The sequence below is a fragment of the Pithys albifrons genome, chromosome 18, assembly GCF_047495875.1.
Source record: "Pithys albifrons albifrons isolate INPA30051 chromosome 18, PitAlb_v1, whole genome shotgun sequence".
NCBI lineage: Eukaryota > Metazoa > Chordata > Aves > Passeriformes > Thamnophilidae > Pithys > Pithys albifrons.
In genome coordinates this window covers 5,567,346-5,592,912 of record NC_092475.1, presented here as the reverse complement: position 1 = coordinate 5,592,912, position 25,567 = coordinate 5,567,346, and the positions used below count along the sequence as shown (strand labels likewise).

The 25,567-nt window shown below is 42.4% G+C and overlaps 1 protein-coding gene across 2 annotated transcripts in view; it reads left to right on the top strand.

Moving 5' to 3' along the window:
- GNAS (GNAS complex locus) overlaps positions 1-25,567 on the top strand; it is a 136,006-nt gene that overhangs the window by 93,028 nt on the left and 17,411 nt on the right. For both annotated transcript variants that reach the window (XM_071573083.1, XM_071573084.1), the window contains exon 5: positions 9,372-9,469. In XM_071573083.1, coding sequence (XP_071429184.1) covers positions 9,372-9,469 — 98 coding nt within the window. The remainder of the gene's footprint in view (positions 1-9,371; positions 9,470-25,567) is intronic.

Sequence of the window (25,567 nt, the reverse complement as noted above, 5' to 3'; positions counted from 1 at the left end):
TCTTCAGGGAACACCCTCGTGGGAAGCTGGGAAAGGTGGAACAGAGCCTGGTTTCTGGGGTGTCTGGATAATGCTGTGTGCAGTTGGGATGGTTATCACAGAGAGAAATTATTGGGGCTCCAGCTTTTTCTTGTCCAGATTCTCTTTATGATTTTGAGTAAGACACCTCAATGTCCTCTCTACTTTTTTAGCTCCCTCTATATCTTGTTACCTGTTTAAGAGTGATAAATATTTATCTTCAAGTTTCATCTTCAAGTGCAAAACTGGTAAAAAATACAGATATGTAAAGTATTTTTACCTTGGGAATGTTAATGTTGCTCAGTGCTAACAGGCAGTGTCAGGGATGTGGTGCTACATCCTCTGAAATAATCCTTCTTTACTCTTTCTTAAATCTCTATTATCTTATCTGCACACAGCAGCTCCTTCTAAATGGCCTTCCAGATAATCCAATTGAGTTTACCTGATCAGAGTTTAACAGACTTATGTAAAGCTGGTTCTCCTGTCCTGTAATAGAAGAAATAACTTCTTGAATACAGATTAATTAAAGAGTTCCTTTGAAGCCTTCCTTTAGTAAAGGCTCTGCAGGCAGCTGCTTGATTTCACTTCATTTTCTCATAATTAAAACATGTACAGTTGCTAATGATTTGCAGATGAATCTCCTGAAATCTCTGATTTTTGTCCACATGGACAGATGCCTGATATGAATGTTCTATTCTTATGTATGACTATGAATATCTAGCAAATTTTCACATTGCTAACCTATTTATTGGAAGTGATTTTTTTTAATTCTGCAGTGCCTTCACTGAGGTGTTCACATAGATCTGTGGAAGGCCCACAAAGACTTTCCTTAAACTGCAGAATCTGCAGTGCAGGACTTTGGACAATGTGCATTATCTGCATATCTTTTCTGTAGTGCAGTTGCTTTTGTAGTACTAAAACCTGACCCTGTATTTTGCTTTATTATTAATGTATTTGATTACCATTTGAAGTAAATTCCAATGCCTTATTCTGAACTTGCATTTTTATCCAGTGAAGTCCCACCATACCATATTTATAGGTTCAGAAGTTCATTTTTAGATTCATTTGAAGAATTTTTGACTTAATTTCTCTTGATGCATCTTCTTTGTTTCCCTCAGAGCAATCTTAAAGAACAAGAACAGATTAATTCAATTTATGTTGAAATAGAAGAGCTGTCAGCTGAATTAAACAGGAAATAGGCCTAATGTAATATAGAAATTCTTAAGCATTTTCTGGTTTTAATCACAGTAAGAGACTATCACAAAAATATTGGTAAGTGCATAGATGAAATAAAATTATACCTGTGATCCTCCCTGGTATTGCAGTGGCTTGGGGAGAGTTTCTGTGAGGACTAAGCAACATGTAAATGTGTTAATTGCTCTGTAAATGTGTATTTGGGGCACAAAACAACAGGTGCCTTTGGGCACAGAAATTCTGTGGTGTACAAAGACTTGGAAATGTGGTGGCAAACCTGCTTCTGAGGGAGTCATGGCTTTGGCACTTTATGTCATGTAAAGTGAGTAAAGGATGAACTTGGATGAGCCTGGAAGTAGCTCAAAAGAAAAACCTGAAAATAATCATGATCTATTTTACATTTTGATTCTGTGGAACAGCCTTTGCTCTTTTAGCACCTGCTAAACGTGAATTGTTTTCTGTACTGCAGTACCAAACACAGCCTGTTGTGCAAAGCCACCTTTTCCTCTGCAGTCACCTGTGACTTCCCAACAGGGAGACGTTTCCATGGAACTCTGCAGCTGGGCATGAGCCTCCTCCTCAGTTCATGGAGTTATGACAGAACTTTAGAACGTGTCAGACCCAAATATTGAGGAAGATCCACCAGCACAGGCTTTCCCTTGTCAGCTGGGCTGGCTGGTGTGGGAATGGAGGTGTGTGCTGGGCAGGGGTTTGCTCCTGGGGTTGCTGTGTGTGCTCCAGGCTTTGCTCTGCCACAGCCCAGCCTGCTCGGGGTTCCCCTCTTGACATTTCCCACTTGACATTTCTCCAGTGTTCCGGTAAAATTTAAGATTTTTTTTTAACCTTCCAAGAAACTGGGAGGTTATTTACTCTTAAAAAGAAATTCCAGCAATTAAATGGAACTTTCAATTAATCTATTTTAAGTGTCTGTGGGCTTGATACTTTTTTTCATGTAGACTCCATTGTGTGTCTGTGAATACTTTTATGAAGGCAGATCCTGCTTGTTCAGAAAGGTTGTAAGATGGTTAATGAGCTGTCCTTGGGATGTCTGAATTTAAAATGTTTTGTCCTACACCTTTTGTGCTGGTGGAAGTGTCTGGGTTTTGTTTCCAAGTTGAAGGGAGGCAGCAGAGCTGAGTGTGGGCCCAGGGTCTGCTCTCAGCACCCTGCAAGGCAATAAGGTCATTTGATTTAACTGCTTAAATTTACTATATGTCCATTAACCAAACAGCAGCTAAATGATGTGGGATGAAAGACATTTTCCAAACCCTAATTTAAGGCTCAAAGGAAATTTCTCAGAGTTTTAGTAAACCTTCCTCCTTAGCCAGAGGTCTACAAAAATAGCTGATGGTTGAACTGCCTCTGTTCCTGCTTTCCACTGCCCAGGAGAGTGATGGAATGAGGTAGAAAACTTCTTTGTGAGCCTTTCTTGCTCAGTAAGTTTGATCCATTAATGAATTGCCTTCTTTCCACTCTGAGGAAGCAGAGGAACACTGATTATTCAGTTTAAAATCACAGAGGAATCTTGATGAGAAGGGAAACAGGGGCCACATATCTGCCAACTTTCACCCTGGTGCTCTCACCAAAAGGGAATTCTTCCTCCCTGAATTCCGTGAGGAGCTGTGTGAAGGGATTACATCTGAGCTTGTTCTAGTACCAACAGCCCGAGCTTCTGTGCAATGAAAGCAGAAATAAAAAAGAAATAGTGTGATATTGTGTCAGTGAGGACTTCTAACCAAGGGCACTTTGTGGATTGTGGGTATGGATTTGTGCCTTGGCACATTTCTCAGCTGCTGGGGTGTTTTGAAACTCTTAACAAAGGGCAATAATGTAAGTTCAAACTTGACAGAAGTTTCTTAAATAAAATTTGCTTCCCACTGGCCATTCCTTGCAGCAACACCCAGTTTAATTTGTGCTGCTGGAAATGCAAAGATACCATAAGCAGAAACCCCAAATATTTCAGCATCATTCTTATTTTCTGAGCATGAAAAACTGTTGATGGTGAGACTGAGTCCTTGCTGAAAATATTTCTGACTCAGTTATGGGAAGTGCTGAGTCCTGTGGCCTCTCCCAAAGAGTTTTGTATTCAGCTCTGGACAGGTGCCAGTAACTGGAGAATATCTTCAACTATTTGTAGGTTTGTGTTTCCTTTGTGATATCATCAGCGTATTTTTCCTAAAATAGCAAGCAATAATTAACACTTGTTCACACCATTAGGAATGCAGATGTTTCCCTGTTCAAATAAGTGGCTTATTAAACTGTCTGATTTGACAAATTTAACACATTCTGGTGTCCCTGCACAAACACGGGGCAGTGAAAAGGTGCCCTGAGTTTCCCTCTCTGAGTGGCCTTACAGTCAGTAAGAATCACTCCATTTCAGAGTGAAAATAAATGAAAAATAAATCAATTTGCTGTGTTGCTTTCACAAGCTGAACACACTGGGAAACAAATGCCCTCTAAGATGCAGTTTTACAGTTAGAAGCTGGTTTGGTTTGACCTTTAATCATTCAGTTTGTGAGTCGGTGACCTATTTAAAACTCTTATTATGAAATGTGGAACTCCATGGGACAGTGAACTTTGCCCAGGAATTGAATCCCAGTTTTAACCACAGCATTGTGTAATGGTTGTACACACCTTTTAGCAGGTAAGATTTTTTTCAATGGCATTGACTTTCGCTGGAATTAGTAAATAAACTGTTCTAATGAAGGATCCACCCTGCATTATATTCCACAAAGGAGAGGTAATGTTGCATGTCCATGCTAAGTTTCTGTGAATGTGCTGTCACAGTGGCAAGAACTCTGCCAATGTTTTCCCCTGCCAACATCCTAATGCCTATAAAACGTTGCTTCATAAACATTTTTTGAAAGTCTCTTGAGTATTTATATATCTGGAGGGAACAAAACCTTGTAGGCAGCATGTCCAGTTGTTCTCTTTCATTTTCTGCTAATATCTTACCCTTTTAGAATCCCTCTCAAAAGCAGACCTGAGTTCCTTTATTTTTTCCCAGGCCTGGACTTTGTCTCTTGAGGATTATTTTTTTTAACAACCAAAATGTTCAACCTCCAAGTTCTTTAACACTTTCTCTGGTTTGACTTTTAGCACAACCACTATTTACCTGCTGCCATTTAGTCAACTTGCTGAAATTTTCCAGCACTTTTAAACTTGCTTAATCTCTGCAATGCCCTTTTTCTAATCCAGAATTGTGCCACAAGATCTTTCTGGAATAAAGTTCTGTTTTCCAAGCATCCCTTTTACAGGATGATTTCCACTGATGGGTTTTTTCTCTAGAGGTCTGCAGAGATTCCTGTAAGTGAATCCAAGTGGTTTGCAAATGTTGCCTCACTGTATTGGGAAGCTTTCAGCAGGTGGAGAGAGTGTTGCCTATAAATTAAACATTAATGAGGAAATACATTTCACATAAATCTGACTTTCTAAGTATTATGGTGTGATTAGAGATGAGGCTTCCTCATCAGCAGCAAGTCGTGGGCCTTGATCCTTCAGTTATCCAAGTAAGTCCAGAGAAGTCTTACCCAGACAGAGGATTTTCTCAGAACTTTTTCTGTTTTCTGTCACCTGTTTGTTGGGGATTGTGCCCAGAACCCAAACCATGCCCAGCCCAGATGCAAAGCCCTGTTTGTTCTGTTCAGATTTGTGTTACAGTGGCATTCTTTGCCCTCCTCAAGGATTTCTCCTCTTTAGGCTTCTGTCAGCACTTTGAAAGATGCGGGTCCTGCTCTGGTGGTGCATAAATGCTCCAATCCTGACATGATGCTTGGGAGGACTTCACTTGTCCCCTTCCCTGCTGGTGCCCTCCTGTCCCCACTGCTGTTGGCTCCTGCTGCTTCAGCTGGAGTTCAAACAGGATCTTGGGGGTGTGTTGTGGAACTGCAGCTTTTTAATTTTTTTTAATGGAAAATGACATAATTTGAGTATATTTTTTTTCAGCTTTAAGTATGCACAGGGCAGGAATGGCTCATATGATCATACCCTGCAGATACCGCGGGTTGTTTGGAGCCTGACATTGAAATCCTGTTTGTTGTGGAATGCCATCTCAAACCAAATTGTTGTTTGGTATTATTTGTTTATTTTAGCTGTTTTGTTAGGAGTTCCATTTTATAGTGCAAGAGAAACCTGTGCTGATGCTGCTGTAGAGTCTGTTATATGAGGATGTGCCAGCAAATGAATCAGTGTTGTGGAAACAAGAACCAGACATGTAAGGACTAGTTTTCTGGCTATTTCTTTTCAGGAAATTTTCCTGCTACTTTTGGTTAATTTGTTTCCTAACGCATTATTTTTAGAGCTGTCATACAAATTAGGCCTATTTAACTCAAAAACAAACCCTGTTGCTGCCTTGATTTTTCTGGTGGCCTCTGAAGCCCCTGTTTTACCTAAATACCTCCAAATCTTGTGGTTTTTCTTGCCTTCCCTGAGAGCAGCCCCAGGCTACGTTCCATGACTCAAATGGGATGCTGAGGATTTCTGGTGTTATTCTTTTTCTTAAACATTATTCCAGAGTTGTGGTTAGTGTAGGTGTAGTGGAGAGGAGGGAGAATCTGGGTTTTTTTACACTCAGCTACTATGTCTTAATTCCAGAATCAGTCACTGCTGTGAGGAGGCTCCTCCTAAAGCAGGAGGGAACTCTGCAAACCTGGCTCTGACTTTGCTCTGAGCACCTTCCCGGTTCACAGATGTGTGACCTGGGTCAGCATTAGCCCCAACATGTGTGGAGATGTGTTTGATGTGACCTAAAGACAAAAAGAGGTTTATTAATAAGATGTGTTCATATTTGACTATCACGAGTCATGTAGTAGTTCAGTTTTTACAACAAAACGAATACAAACAAATGACAAAAAAAAAAGACCAAAAGAAACATCAAAAACCCACCCCAGAAAACCCCCACTGTGTCCCAGTGTAATAATCTATTACTCATTACTTCTTGTAGGTCTTGATTTTGAAATGCCAATAAAAAGTTCAAAGAATGTGAACTTAAATTCTTTTTCCATCCCACATGGACAGTTAATAACCATACTGAGGAGATTGCTTAAGCTTTGCTGGTTATAGTTCAGATTAGCAGGACAGGCATAAAGGCAGTCTTAAATATTTTATTGCTAATTTGGCCTAACTAGGCACAAACATTGATCTTTGTCCCATTCTTGTAACTCACATATTTTCTTAGAAGTTAAAAATGCCTTTAAAACACAGGGAGGACTCTTTCAAACAACATGTAACTGGTATGTTGTGGTAAACTAAGTCCCGGGCTTTTGGTTATCAATGTGTTTATGCTAAAGCCAGAACTGGGATTATTGTCATCCCAAACTACTCCAAATGTTTCTCCAGAAGGTATGATGGAGTTGGGAAGTTCTTTGAAGGAATTTCTGTGTGTGAGCTCTGTGCAGTGAGCAGCAGCCACGAGGAAGGGTTTTGGTGGCAGAGTTTTACTGTGCTGGGACCTTTTTTCATTAAGGCAATTCCTTTTTTTTTTTACTTTACATTTGTAGGTGATGAAACATGTTTTATTGTGTTTTCTGTAAACTTACCTTTGCCCAGTGTTTGTTTCCTTGCTGTGGTGCAGGATGGATGGGAGTGTTTGGGGGTTTATCTCATAGAATCACAGAATGGATTGGGTTGAAAAAGACCTCCGAGATTATCAAGTCCAACCCTTGGTCCAACTCCAGTCCCTTTACCAGATCATGGCACTCAGTGCCACGGCCAAGCTCAGGTTAAAAACCTCCAGGGGTGGGGAATCCACCCCCTCTCTGGGCAGCCCATTCCGATGCCTGAGCACTCTCTCTGCAAAGAATTTTTTTCTGCTCTCCAACTTCAATTTCCCCTGGCAGAGCTTGACCCCATCGTGCCCCCTTGTCCTATTGCTGAGTGCCTGGGACATCTCCCTATCTGGGGACAATTGGCTTGGCAGATGCTGACCCCAGTTTGAAGCAGATGTCTGGTTTACAACTATATTTCTGCCAAATAGTTAATTAACCATCTGAAGTCTGGTGTAAGTTGTTATCTTGATGAGATGAGAATTTTAAATGGTGTGTGTCCATTTGACTCAGCTGTTGTTTCAGGAAAAAAACACAACAACAAACAACTTGTACAATTGCTGATTCAATTTCTCAATTTCCCAGCTTTGTAGTAATAAGTTGAGTGAGTCATATGATGTTCTGCATTGGACAGCTGTTACTTTTACAAATAAATACAGAAACTTGTCCCAAAGTGGGTTTGGTACAAATATAGTGAGATTGCAAATAATTCCCTCTCCCTCCTTTACATTCTCTTCCTTCCCTTTTTTGCTTTGGAAAGAGACTTTCCTCACTGTGCTGTGATAGTTGAAGATTGAAGGTAATTGAGAGCCCCCCCAACTGCCAAGAAATTGGAAATCTTCAAAATTAATGCATCCAATGAACATAATTCCAGCAGTGGGAGACAGAAAACTGGACTGGGATTAAGATTTTGATTCATCTTCTCCTTCCCTTAATAGCACAAGCAAATGGTTGTACAATCTGAAAAAACTAAAAATCAAGTGAAATCTTCTCAGCTACTTATGCAAGAAATTGAACTGGTCTATTTGTTCATTAACTGTTTGTAAAAGCAGGGAACAAGCCAAAAGGATGCACCATAATACTATATATAAATTTTATAACCCCTTTAAAATAAATCAGACCAAATTTCAGATGCGTATTTTGTATTTTCTGTAGTTTGTGTGTATGTGCAGTCAGTGAATATTTAATAGCAGTGAAAGCAAGGTCCAATTTCCATCTGATGGGCTGTTTCCATCATTGGTATTCACAACTGTAGGATCACAGTCACATACACATCTTACAGAGGATGAAAATCAGCATCACTAAATTTGCTGTAAGATGCCATTATGCATCTTAAAGATGCAATTTAAAGGATCTGCTGCTCAGGTGGTAGTTGACATTCTTGTAGGCAAGGGAACTTTATACATGATATTTTCAAGTGAAACCTTCAAAGTCATGTTTGGATGTGCCCCTTCTTTCTTTTTACTGCACTGATAGTAAAAGAATGTGAGAGACTGATATCCCCAGAGATGGGAGAACCTTAAAGCAGTAGAATGGCTGTTCAAAATGCATTCTTTTTCTTTAAAATAATTCTGCTGTAAGTAAAAGGCTGGGGGGACAGAAATAGTATATACACAGCAACCATAGTGAAGGTTTTATGCTGTTCTGGATTAAAAAAAAAAATTTGGAATAAGTTACCTGAGCCACTTAAAGTCAGAGTCAAAGTATTGAGTCCAAAACACTTTAAAAGCCCTGAGAGAGAGCCAAGACAAGCCCATGGCCATTGATAAAAGGAATGCCCTCAGTGGTGTGTGTGTTTTAAGTCTCCAGCCTGGTGCTGTTCTTTCTAAGTATTCAGAGTTTGCAGACTGATAGAGCCAGAAACACAATTACATGTTGCACACACCCTGTTGGAGCCAGAGTGAATCCTTCGTATATAAAAAGGAAAGGGCTTCTGGCTGTGTTTGATGTTTGTGTTTTGCACAATCCTTTGCATTTTTGGCTGTCTGCTTTTGTATCTTGGCTTATAATTTTTAAGGTTGAGAGAAAACATGCTCTGGCCTTGTATCACTTTATTTCTTCTGTCGTTCAGTGTCTTTTAACACTGTGAAAGAATAAATTTTGCAAATACTCTGAGTTAAGTGATGCAGAATGAAGTAAGATACAGATGTCTGTGTAGTCCCCAAAGATCCTCACTAACCTGCAAAGTCGTGTAAAACCTAATCACATTTGCTGTCTTTGTGTAAGAATCAGTGAGAAGTGTTTCTGTGAAGAAAAAGGAAAATGTGTCAGCCACATAAATGTAAACGCAGTGGCATTGTGAGTTACAGAACAAGTGCCACAGAATAACATTGATTGTTAAAAATGCCAATGGATTTGTCATTAATGAAGAGTTAACCCTTCTCACCTCACAGCTGGACTCAGTCAAGGTGATGGAGAAGAACCTCTTTAGGTGTTACAGAATGTTAAAATCAAACTAAGTAAGACCACTGAACTTGTGCTCAGGTTCTGAAAATTGTTTAAAGGTTTTTGGTAAATACATTGACATTTTCTGTTCATGGCATCATTCAATGATCTGGTACCATTTGCTGATTCTCATCCATGATCCATTTTGCTAATACTGTTTTCCTCTTCCAGGAGTTCTATGAACACACGAAAACCCTTTGGCAAGACGAGGGAGTGAAAGCCTGTTATGAGAGATCCAACGAGTATCAGCTGATTGACTGTGCACAGTAGTGAGTATTCCCTCCTTTGGGCTGTGGATGGGTTGGTTACTGAGTGTTAATGACAGGCATTTGCATGTCCTGATGCTTAATTTTCCTTCTCGGGAAGAGACACAGTGAGTTCCTGGGGCTCAGCTGTTGGGATTGGTGGGACAGGCTGTGTCCAGTTGCAGTGTCTGTACTGAGGACCTTGCAGATGCTTCCCAATGGTCTGGCCCTTCATGAGGGGATGGTTGTGTTGTCTCAAAGGCCAAATTTCCTGCCTGTTCCCCTTCAGGTGCTGCAGCAGCTTTCAGAAACTATGAAACAAGCCCAGGTTTGCCACTTTTGTTTCCAGTGCAGTTTATTTATCCGAAACCAAAGAGATGGGGCAGCAATCACGGGAAGCAGCCTGGGATCAGTCACCAAGACTTCTGCTTGTGTGCCTTGGTGCACAAATCTGAGAGATTCATTCTCTTTGCTGTTTACACCACTGTGATAATTACTGTTGTCTTCAGAGACTGCTGCATGTTTGCAGTTCCTTATCACACACAGCACCACACACAGGTTCAGAATTTTATGGCAAAGTGCTTGTGGTAATTGTGACCATTCCTGGTGGGTTTGTTGTGTCATGCACAAGAATTGCAAGATTTACATTTGGAATATTAGCATTAAAAATAGTATTTGTTAATTTGTACTCTCTACTTCTTCTGGAGAAGCTAAAATAAGATTTAATGGTCAAGGACGTGCAGGTTTCTCCTTTCACGTGATGATGGGCAAGTGCAGTTTGTCTCATGCTGCATCTCTCAAGGAGCACTTGATGAAATAAAATCTCAAAGGTTCTCTTTTTGTTTGTTTGTTTAGGCAGACTTAAAGGTAAATCAACAATTAGCTCTGTTTGAAAAGAGACAAGAGAGATAATTTTACTCAGACTTGCACAGCTCCAGGTCTGTAGGAGCCTCTTTGAAGTTTTGCCATTGTTTCCAGCGTGAATTTGTTTGATGTGTAACGATGTCTTTTGCAGTAGGTGACTAATGTTTGATCATTTGGCACCGAGCTTTTTGCAAGTTCACTTGCTACAAAATAAAAAAATACTACGAGATTTTCCACTTTCAGTCAGCCATCCAGCAAACCGTGCATTTCTAGTGTAAAGCTGATGGAAATGAGGAGCAGCTGGTTTTGTTCCTGGTAGTGCTTGGTGATTGTTCCTGGGTAGGGTTTGTTCAGAGTCAGCTCCTGTGCTGGGAAGAACTAAATATTGTTGGGCACTAAGAGGGTTTTGTGTTGCCCTTTTTTGCAAGAGGAGCAGGTTTTGTTGTGCCCTGAATGCACAGAGGAAAGCTGAAATCCTTATCATCCCTGCACGTTGCCTTTTGCAGGGAGCAGCAGGGAGGTGCCTTCCCCATGGCTTTGCTGTCCTGCTCCATCTAGTGGAACACTTCGTTCTGCAGCAGGGGCTGTGCAGCCAAAAATAAACCTTGAACATTGCTCACAAATTACATTTTTTCCTTAAAAAAAAAAAATTGAAAAAAAATTGAAAAAATGGGAAAAAAAAGAAAAAAAAGTAATGTTACAGTTTTGCAGAAGGAGCTTTCTAATTATTAATTTTGGTAGTTCTTGTCCTTTCTGGCATTTTTGACCATGCAGTGGTGTTGTTTTTAATAGCAGAATACACATAGGAGGGGTTCTAAAAGCAAAATGCTTGGTTGGAGGTTGACATCCCTTTGTTCTTATCATATTAAATTTTCAAAGGACGTAACAAAATTTTATGTCTTGTACATTCTGGCTTGATTGATACCTTGAAATGAACCTGGTGAGCACACACTGAAAAATGTAGCAAAGAAAAAATATAAAATGTGGCTGAGATTTATCAAGTGAGAATGTTTTAATTTGAATGTGCAAGCTGCTGTTTGCTCTAATAGAAGTTAAAAAAGAAAACTGAGCAAACTGTGTTGGGGTTGTCAACTCTTTCAGAGGGTTTTGGGTTCTGAACACTTTTCCTTTTTGAAGTTCCCATTTAAAACAAGAAAGGCACACTGGAAATGGGAGATGGAAAAGTGGCTTTTCTCTTTCAAGATCAATCCAGCTTCCAAAAATCCTTTCTTGTTCTTGAAAGTCGAATAAAATCTTAAATATTAATGGATTCTTTGTTCAGTGAATTGCTTTAAAATTCTAAATGCTTCTTGTTCACAAAAACTTTTTATAGTTGTTTGTCAAAAAATGTAATTCTTTTCCACTGTCGCTTTTTGAAGTGTGAGTTGCTTAGTGTAAAGTTTGTCTTGGTATGGGCTCATTTAACATTCTACATTTTGAAGAAATTAACATTTTTTTCACTGTTGTAAGTGACACATTTATAGGAAGCTTTGCAAGGAGATTCTGCCAAGTGTTTAAAAATCAATTTTGTCTGTCTTTTAGCAGGGAAGAGTGAGGAGTGTGTCTCTTACAGGGCCTTGTTTGTCTTTCAGAAATGTCAGTACGAAAATGAAATTTATTTCTGCCCAACCTGCATGAAGGGTGTGCAGGACCTGGGGCATCCCAGAGGGCACAGGGACTTGGGGAGGGGGCACAGCCCTTCCAGGCAGCCCCTCCTTTGCGAACTGCACGAGTCCTTCCCTCCTCTTTCCGGCTCCATCAGGGGTGTGATGGTGCTCGGAGGGACAGGGAAGGCCATGAGGACTTGCCCAGCTCCTTCTGGCATTGCTGCTTTCACAGCTCTGCTTTTCACGGGTAGGAGCTGATTCTCCAAGGGAAGGTCTTTCCAAGTCCAGAGCTGGATGGCCCAGCTGCAGGAGACTCCTGGAGCACCTGGAAGGGGAAGGTGCTGGGGCAGTTCCAACTTGTGCAGGGTTTGTAATGAGGAGGAAGGGAACCTTCTGGTGGGTCAGGAGCACTCCTGGATGGGCAGGTGTGAGGGCAAAGACACTTCTTGCTGCATGTTCATTCCCAAGAAAGAACAAATATAATTCTCAACCTAATGTGCTGTACCACCTAACTCAAATGTAGGTGCTTAGAGTGTGGAAATGGTATTTTTCACCTGTTGCTCAGCAGTAACTTCAAACACTGCAAAGCTTCCTGCTGAATCACTGCACCTTTCAGTGCCTCTGCACAAGAACTGACCATTAATACACACTCTGACTGTTGTTCCACCAAGTTCCTGGTTCTGTTGGCTCAGAAAGGACAACTTTACCAAAAGCCACAGGTCCCTTCCCATCTCCCTGCAGCTTGGGAGGTGTGAGGCTGGGAGGCCCAGCCAGTAACCTCATCTGCTGGAGAGCCCTTCTGCTGTCCTGCCCTTTATCCTCAAGCTCCCTGGCTGAAGGAAAATGTCACTTTGGAGGAGCCCAGTTCATTTGGAAGGAGTAGCTGCCTCTGCTCATCATGAGCTTTACTGTACTTCCTGCCCAGGCATATTTTACAGTCTTGAGGGGCAGGGAGAGGAAAGGCAGCTTGTTTCCCTTTTCTTAACTGGACTTACCAAGTAATTAGTTTCCATTCTGCTTTTAGAACAGTGTGGTCTGTGAGGTTGTCCACAGTTTGTCTCTGAGAGGAATGTATTCTGTGAGGAGGGAGCAGCATTGTCTGTGAGGAGGGCAAATTTCATTGCTGTTGCATCTTGCAGGGATTTCCACAGAGGAGAGGAGGGAACATTTGTGCTGAAGCTGCCATGTGATCCTGCTCTTGGCTGATAATAAACAGGAGAACACAGAAGTGTCTAGAATATAGAAAATCCCAAATGATGTTAAATTATTCACCACCCTTCATATTTCTTCCCTGAAGGCAGAGAATTGCATTTTGTTTAGAATATATTACTTAATATTAAAAATATAGGAGCCATTTCCACTCTGATGTGCCAAGACCTGTTTGACAAATATATGCCTTCTGTCAAATAGGAACAAACATGATCTCTTTGAAGTGCTGTTGTTGCTAATGCTTCTACCTCAGGTTTCATTTCAGGAGCTCTGGTCTTAAAGCCTCACAAACACACAGCAGAGTGGGCAGAGTCAGTAGGATCTTCCCCCTGCTGTTTGTGGCATGAGGACAGGAGGGATTGGCACCGTACTGGAAGGTCTGACCCAACATCTGTGGGTGGCTGGAGGAACTTGCTTTGATGGCAGTAGTCTTTGGATTAACTGTGCAGCAAATCAAAAGAGTGTTCAGGCATTGGAATGGGCTGCCCAGAGAGGGGATGGATTCCCCATCCCTGGAGGTTTTTAAACTGAGATTGGCCATGGCACTGAGTGCCATGATCTGGTAAAGGGACTGGGTGGAGTTGGACCAAGGGTTGGACTTGATGATCTCAACCCAACCCAATGGATTCTATAATTCTCTGATTCAAAGCCTGGGTACCTGAGCCTCTGGTGCTGTTCCCAGAGTTGTTAATATCAGGCTGTGCCCACAGATCCTGCCATTTTTGCTTTCGTGGCCTTGGCCACTGATTGGAATTTGTGTTTCATTTTACGCTGTGCTTTCCGTGCCCATCTCCTCACTGGTGCTTCCTGGTTGTGGCTGGGGTGGAAGAGGAAATGCAGTGAGAGCCAGTCCCTGCAGGCCATTTCACAGGCTGGGGGTGGCAGGAAGGGCTGGAAGCAGCACGAGGAGCCCTTTCTCACGCGATTTCCTGCACAGCTCTGTGCTGCCACTGCCACTGCGGGCACTGCTCGAGGGGCAGAGCATCACCCCTCCAACTGCAGCACCAGCACAGCCCCTCTGGCACCTTGAAACTCGGCCAGGCTGCTCCACAAGGGGGTTATGAGAAGTATTTTCTAGGATGTTTGTTTTTAAAATACTTATCAAAGAAAGGAGGGGAGTGCAGCTCTGAAGCGACTGCTGTGCAGGGCTGGGAGGGATCAGTGTGTGTGCACACACTGGCTTTTCGATTCCTAATGTGTTATGGGTTGTAAATTCTTTATATTTTTTATTAAGATTTATGGTGTGTTTTATTTCTGGATTTGCAGACTTGTTGAGAGCAATTAAGAGCCCTGATCTGAGCACTTAATGATTTTCTTCCACGTTGATTTTGCTTCATGACAAAGCTCCCTTCATGGGACTTGTAATAAAGTGTGTTTGCTCAAAATCTCGCCTTTTTAAATAGTGTCTGATTTATCAGAGGTACTGCTGTTAGTCTGGTTTCTTATTCATATTATTTATTACCTTTTTTTGGTCTTTCTTTCCATTTGGTGTGATTTTGGCAGGGTGGTTTCTCTTGTCTCCTGCAGCTCTGCAAGCCGTGCCTGCACACTGCCATTCCACAGGACAGGAATGTCCCTGGCCTGTATTCCTGGCATCCATGAGCTTCTTATGGACAGTAACAATTATATTGTTAAACATCCCTGTGAGGAAGAAGAATACTCATGGCCCCTTTCACTGAGCTAAAACTGATGAGCTCTTGTGAACTCCTCCACAAGCCAAGGGGCAGACCCAGGCCATGTACCTTCTGATTCTTGATTATAAAGCCCACCTTGCTTTATTCCAGAGTGCTTGGAGATAACTGAATTGGGGTCTTCTCCCTGCCCATCTTCAGCCTGAGGGAATATTGAAGATCATGTTTTAAACAAGGTTCAGTTTCAGTTAAAAACCCACAGCCCAGGTTGTACTTTTTCTGCAGTGCAGTGGGGTTTGGGTGCAGAGATGGGTTGCTGTAGGTGTTGGAGGCGCAGGAACTCCTGTCTTTGCATGACTGCAATGAAGTCACTGCCAACAACATAAGTCCAAATATATAATAGCTGAATTATCCCCAACTCCTCCATGTGTGTGCCCTTTCTTGCTGACTGTCAGTAGCAGGGATGTGCCTGCTGGCAAGTGCTCTGAAAACCAGATTACCTAAATTTAGCCAATAAATGGATTATGAATCCAACACATGTTCCCACTCCTGTCACAGCTAATCATAAATTCATAATTTCAAGCTACACTCAACCCCAAATAAACTTCTCTGTCTCCAAAATAAATTAATCTCAGTATGAGGCAAGATAAAGCAAAAGGTGTCCTGGAACAGGTTGGTTGGATGTTATGAATTAGGTGCTCCAGTAAGGAAAATACAAAGGTGATGGGCCATAATGGTAGAAAGACCTTTGCAAGTCCAAAATATAAATAATTGAAGAAGTCATACCACAGGCTTTTGGGGTCTGTGTGATGCCCTGTGCATCATTCTGAATTGTGTTTGCTCCAGGAATCCAATTTCTGCCTCCACCTTCACTTACTTTGCCATTTTTAGCCCCCAGGCTCATTGTCTTTGTTCATTTCTGCTTTTATTTCTCCTTTGTTCCACACATCTCTTAATATGCCAGTCCCTTTCTGGCCTTTGGCTGCAGATGCAACTTCCTTTCCCTGTCTAGTTGTAGATTTTTGGGATTTGCCTTCAGCTGGAGGCCAAGCTGACCTGACTGAGGAGTGTGAAAAAGCTGCGTTGGAACCTCCTCCCCAACATCCTGCCCCAATTCTGCATCCCAGTCCCACGACTTTGCCTTTTGTTTTACAGCATCCCTTGCTAGTGCTGAGGACAAGCCCTGGTGCTGGTGGGTGTCTGATTCAGTGGAAATGGGTGCTCATTTCTCAGAGTGTTAGCTTGGGTTTCATGTGGAAATGGAGGGTTTGCTCACACAACAGCCAATTCTTTGTCTCAGTAACATTCAGTGGCACCACATTTGCTCAGGTTAGACATGCACTGCACCAGGAGTATTTTCCAGAGTTTGGCATGAATGGTAGCATTTTATTTAAATAAAATTTGCCTATAAAATAGTAATTTTTTTCTGATCTCACAAGCAGACACCCACAGGATTTGGTCAGTAGATCGTTGTGTGCCTCTAACAGGGAAGTTTCGTTCTGAATGTCAGAAGAACATCAGGAGAGTGTCTTGAAGGCAGGGTTAGATAACAGACACCCTGACATCTTAGGGGGCTGGAGGAGAAAACTCTGTGGAGTCCCACGTGTGGTTTGCTCAGGGGGTATCTCCACTAGTATTGTCTTTCAATAGTCTGATTGAAACCAAAGTTGGTAGTACCAAAGAATGTGAATGTGTAAGTAACGAGTACTGTCTAAACCTAAGAATGATGCATCTTCAGAAGATAATTCTGTACTAAAAGTATTTGGCTCCAGCTCAGAATGCTGCAGACAAAGTTCTTTAGCCAATTTCTTTATGGGTGGCCTATACCCATAACGTTAATTATCAGAGTTAAAAATAATTTGCTGAAGAGAAGAACAGGTTCCTTGTTACTAGTGGTAAAAATGGCAAACTGAGCATGTTGTTTGATAAAGAATATTATGCCTGCATCACTAAATGATTTAAAGCATGCAGATAATGACAAAATGTGCATAATCCCTGAGATTTCTATTTCAAAAGAGAAAATAATCTTGAGGGTTTCTTCAAGCAAATGTTGGATGCATATTTTTGTAATTGCTTTCAAGTCTGTTTGGTTCAGTGGTGTCTGGACTTCTTAGTCAACATATTTCTGATACCTGTTCAGGCTTCTGCTTTGTTTTGTGTGGCTCTGTTCTCTGCAAACCCAGAAATGCAAATGCAGTGGAATTTTTTCTGTGGGTGAAGGGAAGGAGTTGAAATACAAGGAGATGGAATATAAGCCAAAACCTTCTGCTAATTAAACTCTTACTAATTTCTGCATTTTAATGGCAACAGGTTCCTCATCCCTTCCCACTGTTTTCTTTTCCCACCCTCTGAAGTTTTTGTTGTGGCATTGAGTAACATTGTGAGAGAATATGCAAGAAATGTGTGAGAAAACATCTTTTGCCCACTGAGGCTTTTGGAGGAGGTGCTGTGAATATTGTGTTGGTCTCTTGCTCTGTTGATAGGTACAAGTTTGTAACAGAGTGAGAATCAGTGAACAGCACTGGCTGTGCACACAGCTGGGTGTTTGTACACAGATTTGTGCCTGAAGCTGAACTTAACCTGGGGTTAGAGGTGCAAAACAGGTGGAAGTTGCCACCTGAAAAGCAGTGTCACCAACTTCTAACCCAGGAGATGTCCAGGGTTGACTTGGGTTGATTATTTTGCTTGATGATTTGTTAAGTTTTGAGACTTCATAAATAATTTTCCATCTAATTAAAGTATTTGTCAAACAACTAATGTGGTAGTAAACAAGATGTGGTGTGCACTCCCAGCCCTGGCTCAGTGTGCAACCCATCACTGTCCTTAGAGACCTGAGGTTCAAACAGGGAATTGTCAGATCTTGCAATCATAATGCTCTTTTTTCTATATTCTTACTTTCTCTAAGCTCAGGGTGTACCTTTTTTATGGTAAGGAAAGTGCAACAAACTCACCCTAAAAATAACTCTGTTTACTGCAGGTGAAACTTCTGTAATGGCATTGCTGAAAATAATTCTGAGAAAATTGTAACGAGTGAAATATGGATTATTGTGTACACAGTAATCTTTCAGCCCTCTGTTTTTTGTGAGGACAGGTAATGGTCACTCTGAATTGGGATGAATGAATGAATTGGGCCAGAATGAAGTAGGGTGAGAAGTGAAACAAGAGCAGGAATTGTGTCTGTGTACACTCTGTAAGTTTGTCACGCACCCAGACTGTACTAGACTTTAGTATTTATTGGTGATTTACCCATTAATATAAAAATGTGCCCAGTTTCATTGCAAAATTCCTATAATCTTATTAAAAAACGGAGTAAATGACATCCTGAATTGTGAGTATTGGACTTAAAGGTATAGCGGTCTTGGATTTTGCTGTAATGGTGAAAACCTGTAGCTGTCAAGTGGTGAGTTAATCAAAGTGACTGTTTAAACCCTTATTGGTCCCTGGGAATTAATTTGCACTCCCCCTTCCCTCCCATGGCCGTGCACTGTCCCTTTGTGCAGACAGAGCCCCAAGCCAGGGCTGTTCCAGGCTGTGCTTCCAGCAAACAATGCATAGAGACACAAACAAGCAGGATAAAAGACTTCCAAGAGGCTGGAGCAGCCCTCCCCAGGAATCCCTCCTGCAGGAGGAAGATCTACAGGCACAAAATACAGGGCAAGCTATAAATAAACACTTGAGGAAACAAGAGAGAGCGTGGCATTGATTGCATCATTTGTGCCCGGCCTGAGTCAGGCCGGAGCGACGTTCCTGGTGGATTGGGTGTAGGAGACCTGGGATTGCTGGTGTGGGGGCAATGCTGGACTGAGGGGGGCTGGAGAGGGAGGACCCCTTGGATCTGTGTGGCTGCTGCTTTCCAGAGTCTGTGAGCTTACTATGTCACCTTAAAATATAGATATCAGTATGTTATCTGTGTATCTTCAATGCTGACTCTAATTCTCTACCCTGTTGTTCAAAGTTTGTTTCAAAAGTCAGGTGTGTAGAATGTCTGAGAGTGGAATGGCCTTACATGAGGTTACAAGTACAGTGGACTCATTAGTGTCACAGTGTGTTATCAAGGGAACCAGTAATTAAAATGTCTAGTTTTAAAGAGCTGTTTGGAGAAGAACATGTCAGATTTTAACTCACTTCATTGTGATTTAGGTGACTGTTTCAGTGACTTTGCAAATACCAGAATTCCTCCATGTCTTTCGGAGCTCTTGGCTAGGTGGGATCCTTGACCCTTTCCCATGGCCTCTGGAGTGCTCTCCTGTCCAGCTCTCTTCCATGGAGCTGAACTACTCTACAGCCCAAGCAGCCTGTTCTCATTTCTGGTGTTCCCCAGCTCTCCTCAGACCTGCTGTGCCCCATTCGTGCCTCTCCATTCTGCTCTCCCGGCACGCTGTGCCTTGTGCATTCCGGCTCACGGGGAGCGTGATTGGGGTTTGGGCAGGGAAAAGCAGGGCAAGGCAGGACTGGACAGGACAGGTCACAGCAGAACTGCTCTCATTAAGCTAAAAAAAACCCCAACCAAACCCCAAGCTTGGCCCTCCACCAATTTTTAGGATCAGAAAGGTGTTGAGCCATTTCCCAGTTTCAATCTGATTGGAGCTGAGCCTCAGCAGGCACTTGGGAAGCCAGAGCTCCACTGCTGCTTAATTGCTTCTTGTTTTGAAGGGTAATTAGGAACTTCATTTAAAAATAGTAACTTTAGTGTTCAGTCCATTAAATTTGTCACCAAGATAATTTCATTAAACTCCCAGCTGTATTCTTATTGGAATTGTGAACTAAAAATAGGTGGGATTTGTGTTGTTGTGTGCAGAGGCTGGTACCTCCATTTCAGCTCTGACTCTCCCTGGTGATGTGAAATGTGTTTGTTTCCCTCACAGCTTTCTTCGGGGCTGTATTTAAGAAGGTCCTGCTAATTATGCCAAAATTGTGCACTGTGGTTTTCTGATAAAGTCACGTGGCTGTGAAGAACATGAGCCTGATTTCCCTCAAGACAAGCCTCACAAATGAAAGATTGATGCCACACCCAGTACATTTTTCTTTTTCACCAGTCTGTAAGAGATGTTTGTAATAGCTCTACAAATACCTTTTGAAAACAAACAGACAGTAATGAACACAGGTTTGTTACTATTATTATGAGGGGTGTGATTTACCCTCTCTGTTCAGTTCTCATGAGCAGTCCCTTTGTTGTGCATAATTGAAATCACAATGTAGATTGTGAGATAATGTGACAATTACCGTGTTTGTGTTGTGTGAAACACGGGGCTTTTTGAAACAAACCTCTGTAATTACCAGAATCTGTACAAGCAAATGCTGCTTTTATACATACCTCGTTATCCAGGTTTAAATAGTGTCTCTCTTAAATTGTGGACTGTTTTCGTGTTTATTCCTGATACCCACACCACGAGGCATCACAATGGATTAATGCTGAACATGCAGAACACCGAAACAGATTTTTCTCTACAGAGTTAGACACATACATGTCTGTGAAAATTTTTGGCAGTTTTCCTTAGAAATCACCAATCACGGGGTCACACAGAATGGGTCAGGTGGAAGGGACCACTGAGGCCATCTGGTCCCACTCTCTGCCCAAGCAGGGTCCCCTCTAGCACCTTGCTCAGGATCACGTCCAGCCAGCTTTTAGAGAAGTTGCATTTTTTAATTGTGCTGTTAGTCAAAGGATTTATTTTCCCATGGGATACCTTTGGGCTGTAACCCTGCCAAGTATGTGCAGTTTGTGCTGGTAAAAATGAATGTAGGTGGCAGGAGGAAGTTCTGCTGCAGAGCAGTGTGGGGCTTGTGGGGTTTTCTAAAGACTTGGTGTTTGGAGCCACAACCAAGAAAGTCAGTGATCCGAAGGTAAATTATATAGACCTTCAGGGTTTTTTCTTCCCCATTTTATTGTCTTTAAACAAAGAAACTGAAAATCATGCAATGTGTTAATAAGACATAGGTCTCTCCTATGGAAATGAGTTCATTCAAAGGAGGGAAATTCTCTCCTTTAATTAAAAGGAAGGGTGTGTTTATCTGCAGAAATACTCCAGTGATGTTCCCTTAAAACCTGTACTGAGCTGCAGTGTGTAATTCTGGCATAGTTTATTAGCGTTTCTTTAATGTTCTCCTCTGCTTGTTGGCATCTGTTCCTTGGGCTTCCTGTGCCTGTGCACTTTGCAGAGCAGAGAAGGGCAGTTTTACAAGCTGGGGCTGAGCGTGGGTGGGATGGTGTGAGGGAGAGGGGCTGTTTGGAAAGCTCTGCACCTGCCACTAGATCTGAGCATCACAATCCACACAGGGCAGCCAGTGTGTGCAGGAGGCTGCAAAAACCTCTTAGGCAGCAAAATGTGGAACAAAATCAGCAATGGCTATATTTAGTAGTTGCATATTATTAATTTCTGTGTGATGTATCAGTTGCTGTGCTCAGACACCCTTTTTTGTGGTGAGGCCAATAATTTGCCACTGAGTAGAGGAAGTGGAGTTAAAACACTGTCATGTGATAAAAGCTGTTTCATGTATGGTTATGGTGTTTATAGGCTGTGTATGGATAAATACACACCTGCTACTGTGTAGGTAATGTAGGAACACCCCTCCCTTTGCCCATGGAGGAACACACCTCCCTTTGCCCATGGAGGAACACACATTCCTCCCTTTGCCCATGGAGGAACACACCTCCCTTTCCCCATGGAGGAACACACCTCCCTTTGCCCATGGAGGAACACAGCTCCCTTTCCCCATGGAGGAACACACCTCCCTTTGCCCATGGAGGAACACACATTCCTCCCTTTGCCCATGGAGGAACACATCTCCCTTTCCCCATGGAGGAACACACCTCCCTTTGCCCATGGAGGAACACACCTCCCTTTCCCCATGGAGGAACACACCTCCCTTTGCCCATGGAGGAACACAGCTCCCTTTCCCCAGAGCCAGGGAGTGTTCCCACCAGACCTTCTCCCTGCCTGGCCCATCTGCTCTGAGTCTCTCCCACCTTGCAGCCTGTGCTGCTGTTCTCAGTGTAAACCACCATCCGGAAGCTCTAATTATAGTTGTGAAGAACAAATGGAAATCCTGGAATTGTCTCCAGCTCTCTGGGATGGCAGAGTTGCCACTTGCAGGTATCAGAGCAGTAGGTGAGGCAGCCCAGGTGGTTCTCCTGGAGCTGCTCGTGCCTCTGCCCCCAAGCACAGCTCTGAATTGCACATTTATTGGCTGAGTATCAGATGGCCACGAAGATTTGGGCTCATACTTGAACCAAGACTGGACCCTGAAGGGTGTTATACATCATTTAGTGCTTCTTTAGAGTAAGGCATTTAAGAGGGTTGCTGGATTTTATGGCTTTGTGCAAAATAATAGACTTGGATATTGGGCAGGCAAAAGACCCATCTGGATTCATAACCCCTGAATGAAGGTTGATGTGGGAAGAGAAATACCATCCTAGAAATACCATCCTAGACCCCTTCTTGTCTTTCCCACTGCAGCAATTAAACCCATGATTTTTAGTGTCTGTTTTAGTTCAGTTCTTCTCCTGAGACTGTTTAAATGTTTCTTTCATGTAGAAGAGGAAATTTGTAATCTGTTAATGAATAATTCAGGTTGAGGGTTTCAGCCATTTAAGATGCAAACAAGAGACACTGCCCTCTGCAGAGAAATGGCCAAGATGTGCATGTCCTCTGGTAGCTTATGACTTTTAGCCATCCAGTGGAGCTTGGAAGTTCTCTGGAACTTCAGGCACACCTTGGGCTCCTCAGTTTGGCTTTTCCTTCCTTTGGGTTCTGTGCTGCCCAGTTGTGATCGAGTGTGTGAGGGCAGGGAGTCCACCCACTTGTGGTGCAAAAATGGGTTGCTGTTCATAGCTCTGTGATACTTTCAGTGTAAGAAAATAAAAAAGCATAAACCAGTGTCCCTGGGGCTTCAGAATCAGTGCCCTCTGAGATGCAATTCTTTCCCACCTCTCAGCGTTGGTTTCATGCCACCTGCACAGGCAGAAGAACTCACTGCACCATTTTGTATTTCACAATCATGTTGTCTGCAATCTTTCTTTCTTCATTCTCTCTCATGAGGAAGTGTGGGACTGGAGTTTAGGTTTCCAGAGAACGTGGCACTAATTTAAAATTGGCAGTTTTGTGCAGCACAGCTCAGTGCAGAGGTAAAAGGTGGTTTGTGGTCAGGGCTCTGGCACTGCCTGGAAGCAGGGCCTGTGTCAGGAGGGAGGGATGGGGGAAGGCTTTCCCAGTCCTTGGCCAACAAGGAGGCCAGTGAGTACACTGAGACTGCATATGTGTCACCTCCAGTACCTCCTGAATCTTAATATTCTTCTGAGTATAATGTTCCATTTCAAGATAGATCTGTCTCTTCTGCTATTGAGGGCTTTTAGATTGTAATGCTGAAATATTGATGTGCCATGAATAATACATTTAGTAATTGTTTAGGTAATTACAACACTTTTATATAGGTAATAAATACAGTCAATAAAGCCAGTTTAAAGGAAAGAATTCCACCTGAAGCAGCTGACTTACAACTTCCTCATGTCAGCATTGCAATGTTACAATACCAGCTAATTAGAGAACAAGAGCTTTTAAAAGTTCTCCCAAAATTTCCCCTTGCCTCCACCTCTTTCTGCCACATCCCTCACCCACCCACATCACTCCAGGCCTGTCTCAGTTCCATGTTTTGCAGCACCTGATTGCTCCTCTGTGAGTCAGAGGCTGCCATGGAAAACCTCTGGGTGCCGCCGGGACTCTTGGCTGGGACAGGAAACAGGCAAAGCTTGTGCCTTGTCAGGGATTTTACTTTTCCTGTGCACACTTCATTCGAAATTCTCTGCTACTTCGGTGTTCAAAGCACACAACTTGGAAAAGTCCATCTTAAAAAACATGTTTTGCAAATGTTAGGATATGTTTTGTAAACACAAAGTATATCCTGTCTGTTTTACAGACATTTGAGTGATCAGAGTTTTTAAGGGTTTAGCAGCTACTTGTGTGTTTTGAGAGATGAGGTTTGAAGTACATATTTTTATAATAATTAAAATTCAGCTTCAGCATGAGTTCAGTGAAGGGGAAGAGGGGGAAGGGCCAAAATATTTCATTTAAAAGATTTTATAATGGCATGGATTTTGTAATTGTTAATTTGGAGCTATTTGTGAGCCTCTGTAGAGCCACATTACTCTGTGAGGTCCAGGCTTTAAAGCACTAAATCCTCAAATGCAGTTTGGGGAGACTTTCCACAGTCAGTGGCTGTGTACTGGTGTTATCACAAACACGTGAGTAAGCACAGATGGAGGGTTTATATTAGATTTTCCTTTGAAGAGTAGCAAAATCCTAAGCAAAGAGCAAAACCACGAAACTGGATGACTGACAGGTTGTTCATTGAGAACAAAGGAGGACTGCACAATTCCAGAACCATGGGCACTCCTGCGTGGCTTTCACACAGAAGCAGAGTGGTCACATTTATTATTTACCTTTGATTTTGGCTTCAAGTTTGATTTCTTGCTCCTTTCATCTGCCTGAATGTACCAGGGAGAGACAAGCTCTTCAATTTGACTTCTTCATTCCGTTGTATGGCAAAAGAACACAGAACCAGATACTTGCAGGCAATGCTTTTTATAGTGGCCAAAGACCAGTGTCACTGCACTGCTCAAAAGTCACATTATAAAATTGCTATTGCAGCTCTGTATCATTTGCTTGGTGTAAAATGAAGGTTTTAAGTATGCCTGGTATTCAATTTCATTATCAAATGCTTTCAAAAAAAAGGAATAACTATGTTACTTCTGCAGGAGAGGTGTGCTCTTTGCAGATGCTTTCAGTACCAGATGCCAGGCTGTGGGTCTGCTTTGGAGGCCTGGAGCTGGTTTGGCTGAGTTGAAAGCAGAATGTTTAAAAAGAAGAGGAGGGGGAGGCCACATTCCTGTGAGAAAAGCAAAAGCTGGCACATGAGCTGCTCTGAGTTGTTGGGACTGTCAGCCCTGTGCAGGTACTGACAGGTAGTGAGTCCTGCAAAGACTCCAGTCCTGAATGTCCCAGGAAAGAACTGAAACCTGGGAGTGTCCTGGGAGCCAAATTCCTGCCTTTGTGCTGAGGAACCCGACGTCCTGAAATGCTGAGCACACATCTCAGCTGGGATGGGGCCTAAGGAGGCAGAATTCCAGCGCTGCCTTTCTGTTCTGCACATTCAGTATGTGTGGACTGTCTTTGTGTGGGTCTGTGTCCCAGGGTGTCCAGCAGGGCAGCAAAGTCCTGCCCCTGCTCAGGGGCCCAATTCTGGGGCCAGTTCCTGCCCTGGTGGCAGCTCCACCTCCCTCTGTGCCTGAACTTTCTGTCCCCGATGATGTTGCCCCAAAGCAGCCGAGGCAGTGCCTGTTTGGTGCTCTCTGGGTTTGGGGTTACAAGGCACACACAAGCCAAAAAATGTGGAAACTGTCTGAACCTTTATTTTGTCTGGTTTTACAGATTCCACCGTTTCTTCAGTTTACAGAAATCAGTATAACTCTTATTACAGAATCACAGACTATTCTGAGTTGGGAGGGACCCACAAGGATCATCGAGTCCAACTCTTAAGCTAATGGCTCACACAGGGGATTGAACCCATGACCTTGGAATTGTTACAACCAAGTTTTAACCAACTGAGCTATCTCCGGGTCATGAAGTATTAGTTTATTAATTCTTTTATCATCTGAAGGCACTTTTATTAATATTTTAAATTATTAATATATTTTATTATTTATTAGTGATGACATTAATTCTGTCTTAATAACAGAGTTTTTAAATTATATATATGTGATAGTCTTTATCAACTGAAACCAGTTCTGCTGATTTGATGGCACTGGAGGGAGCTAC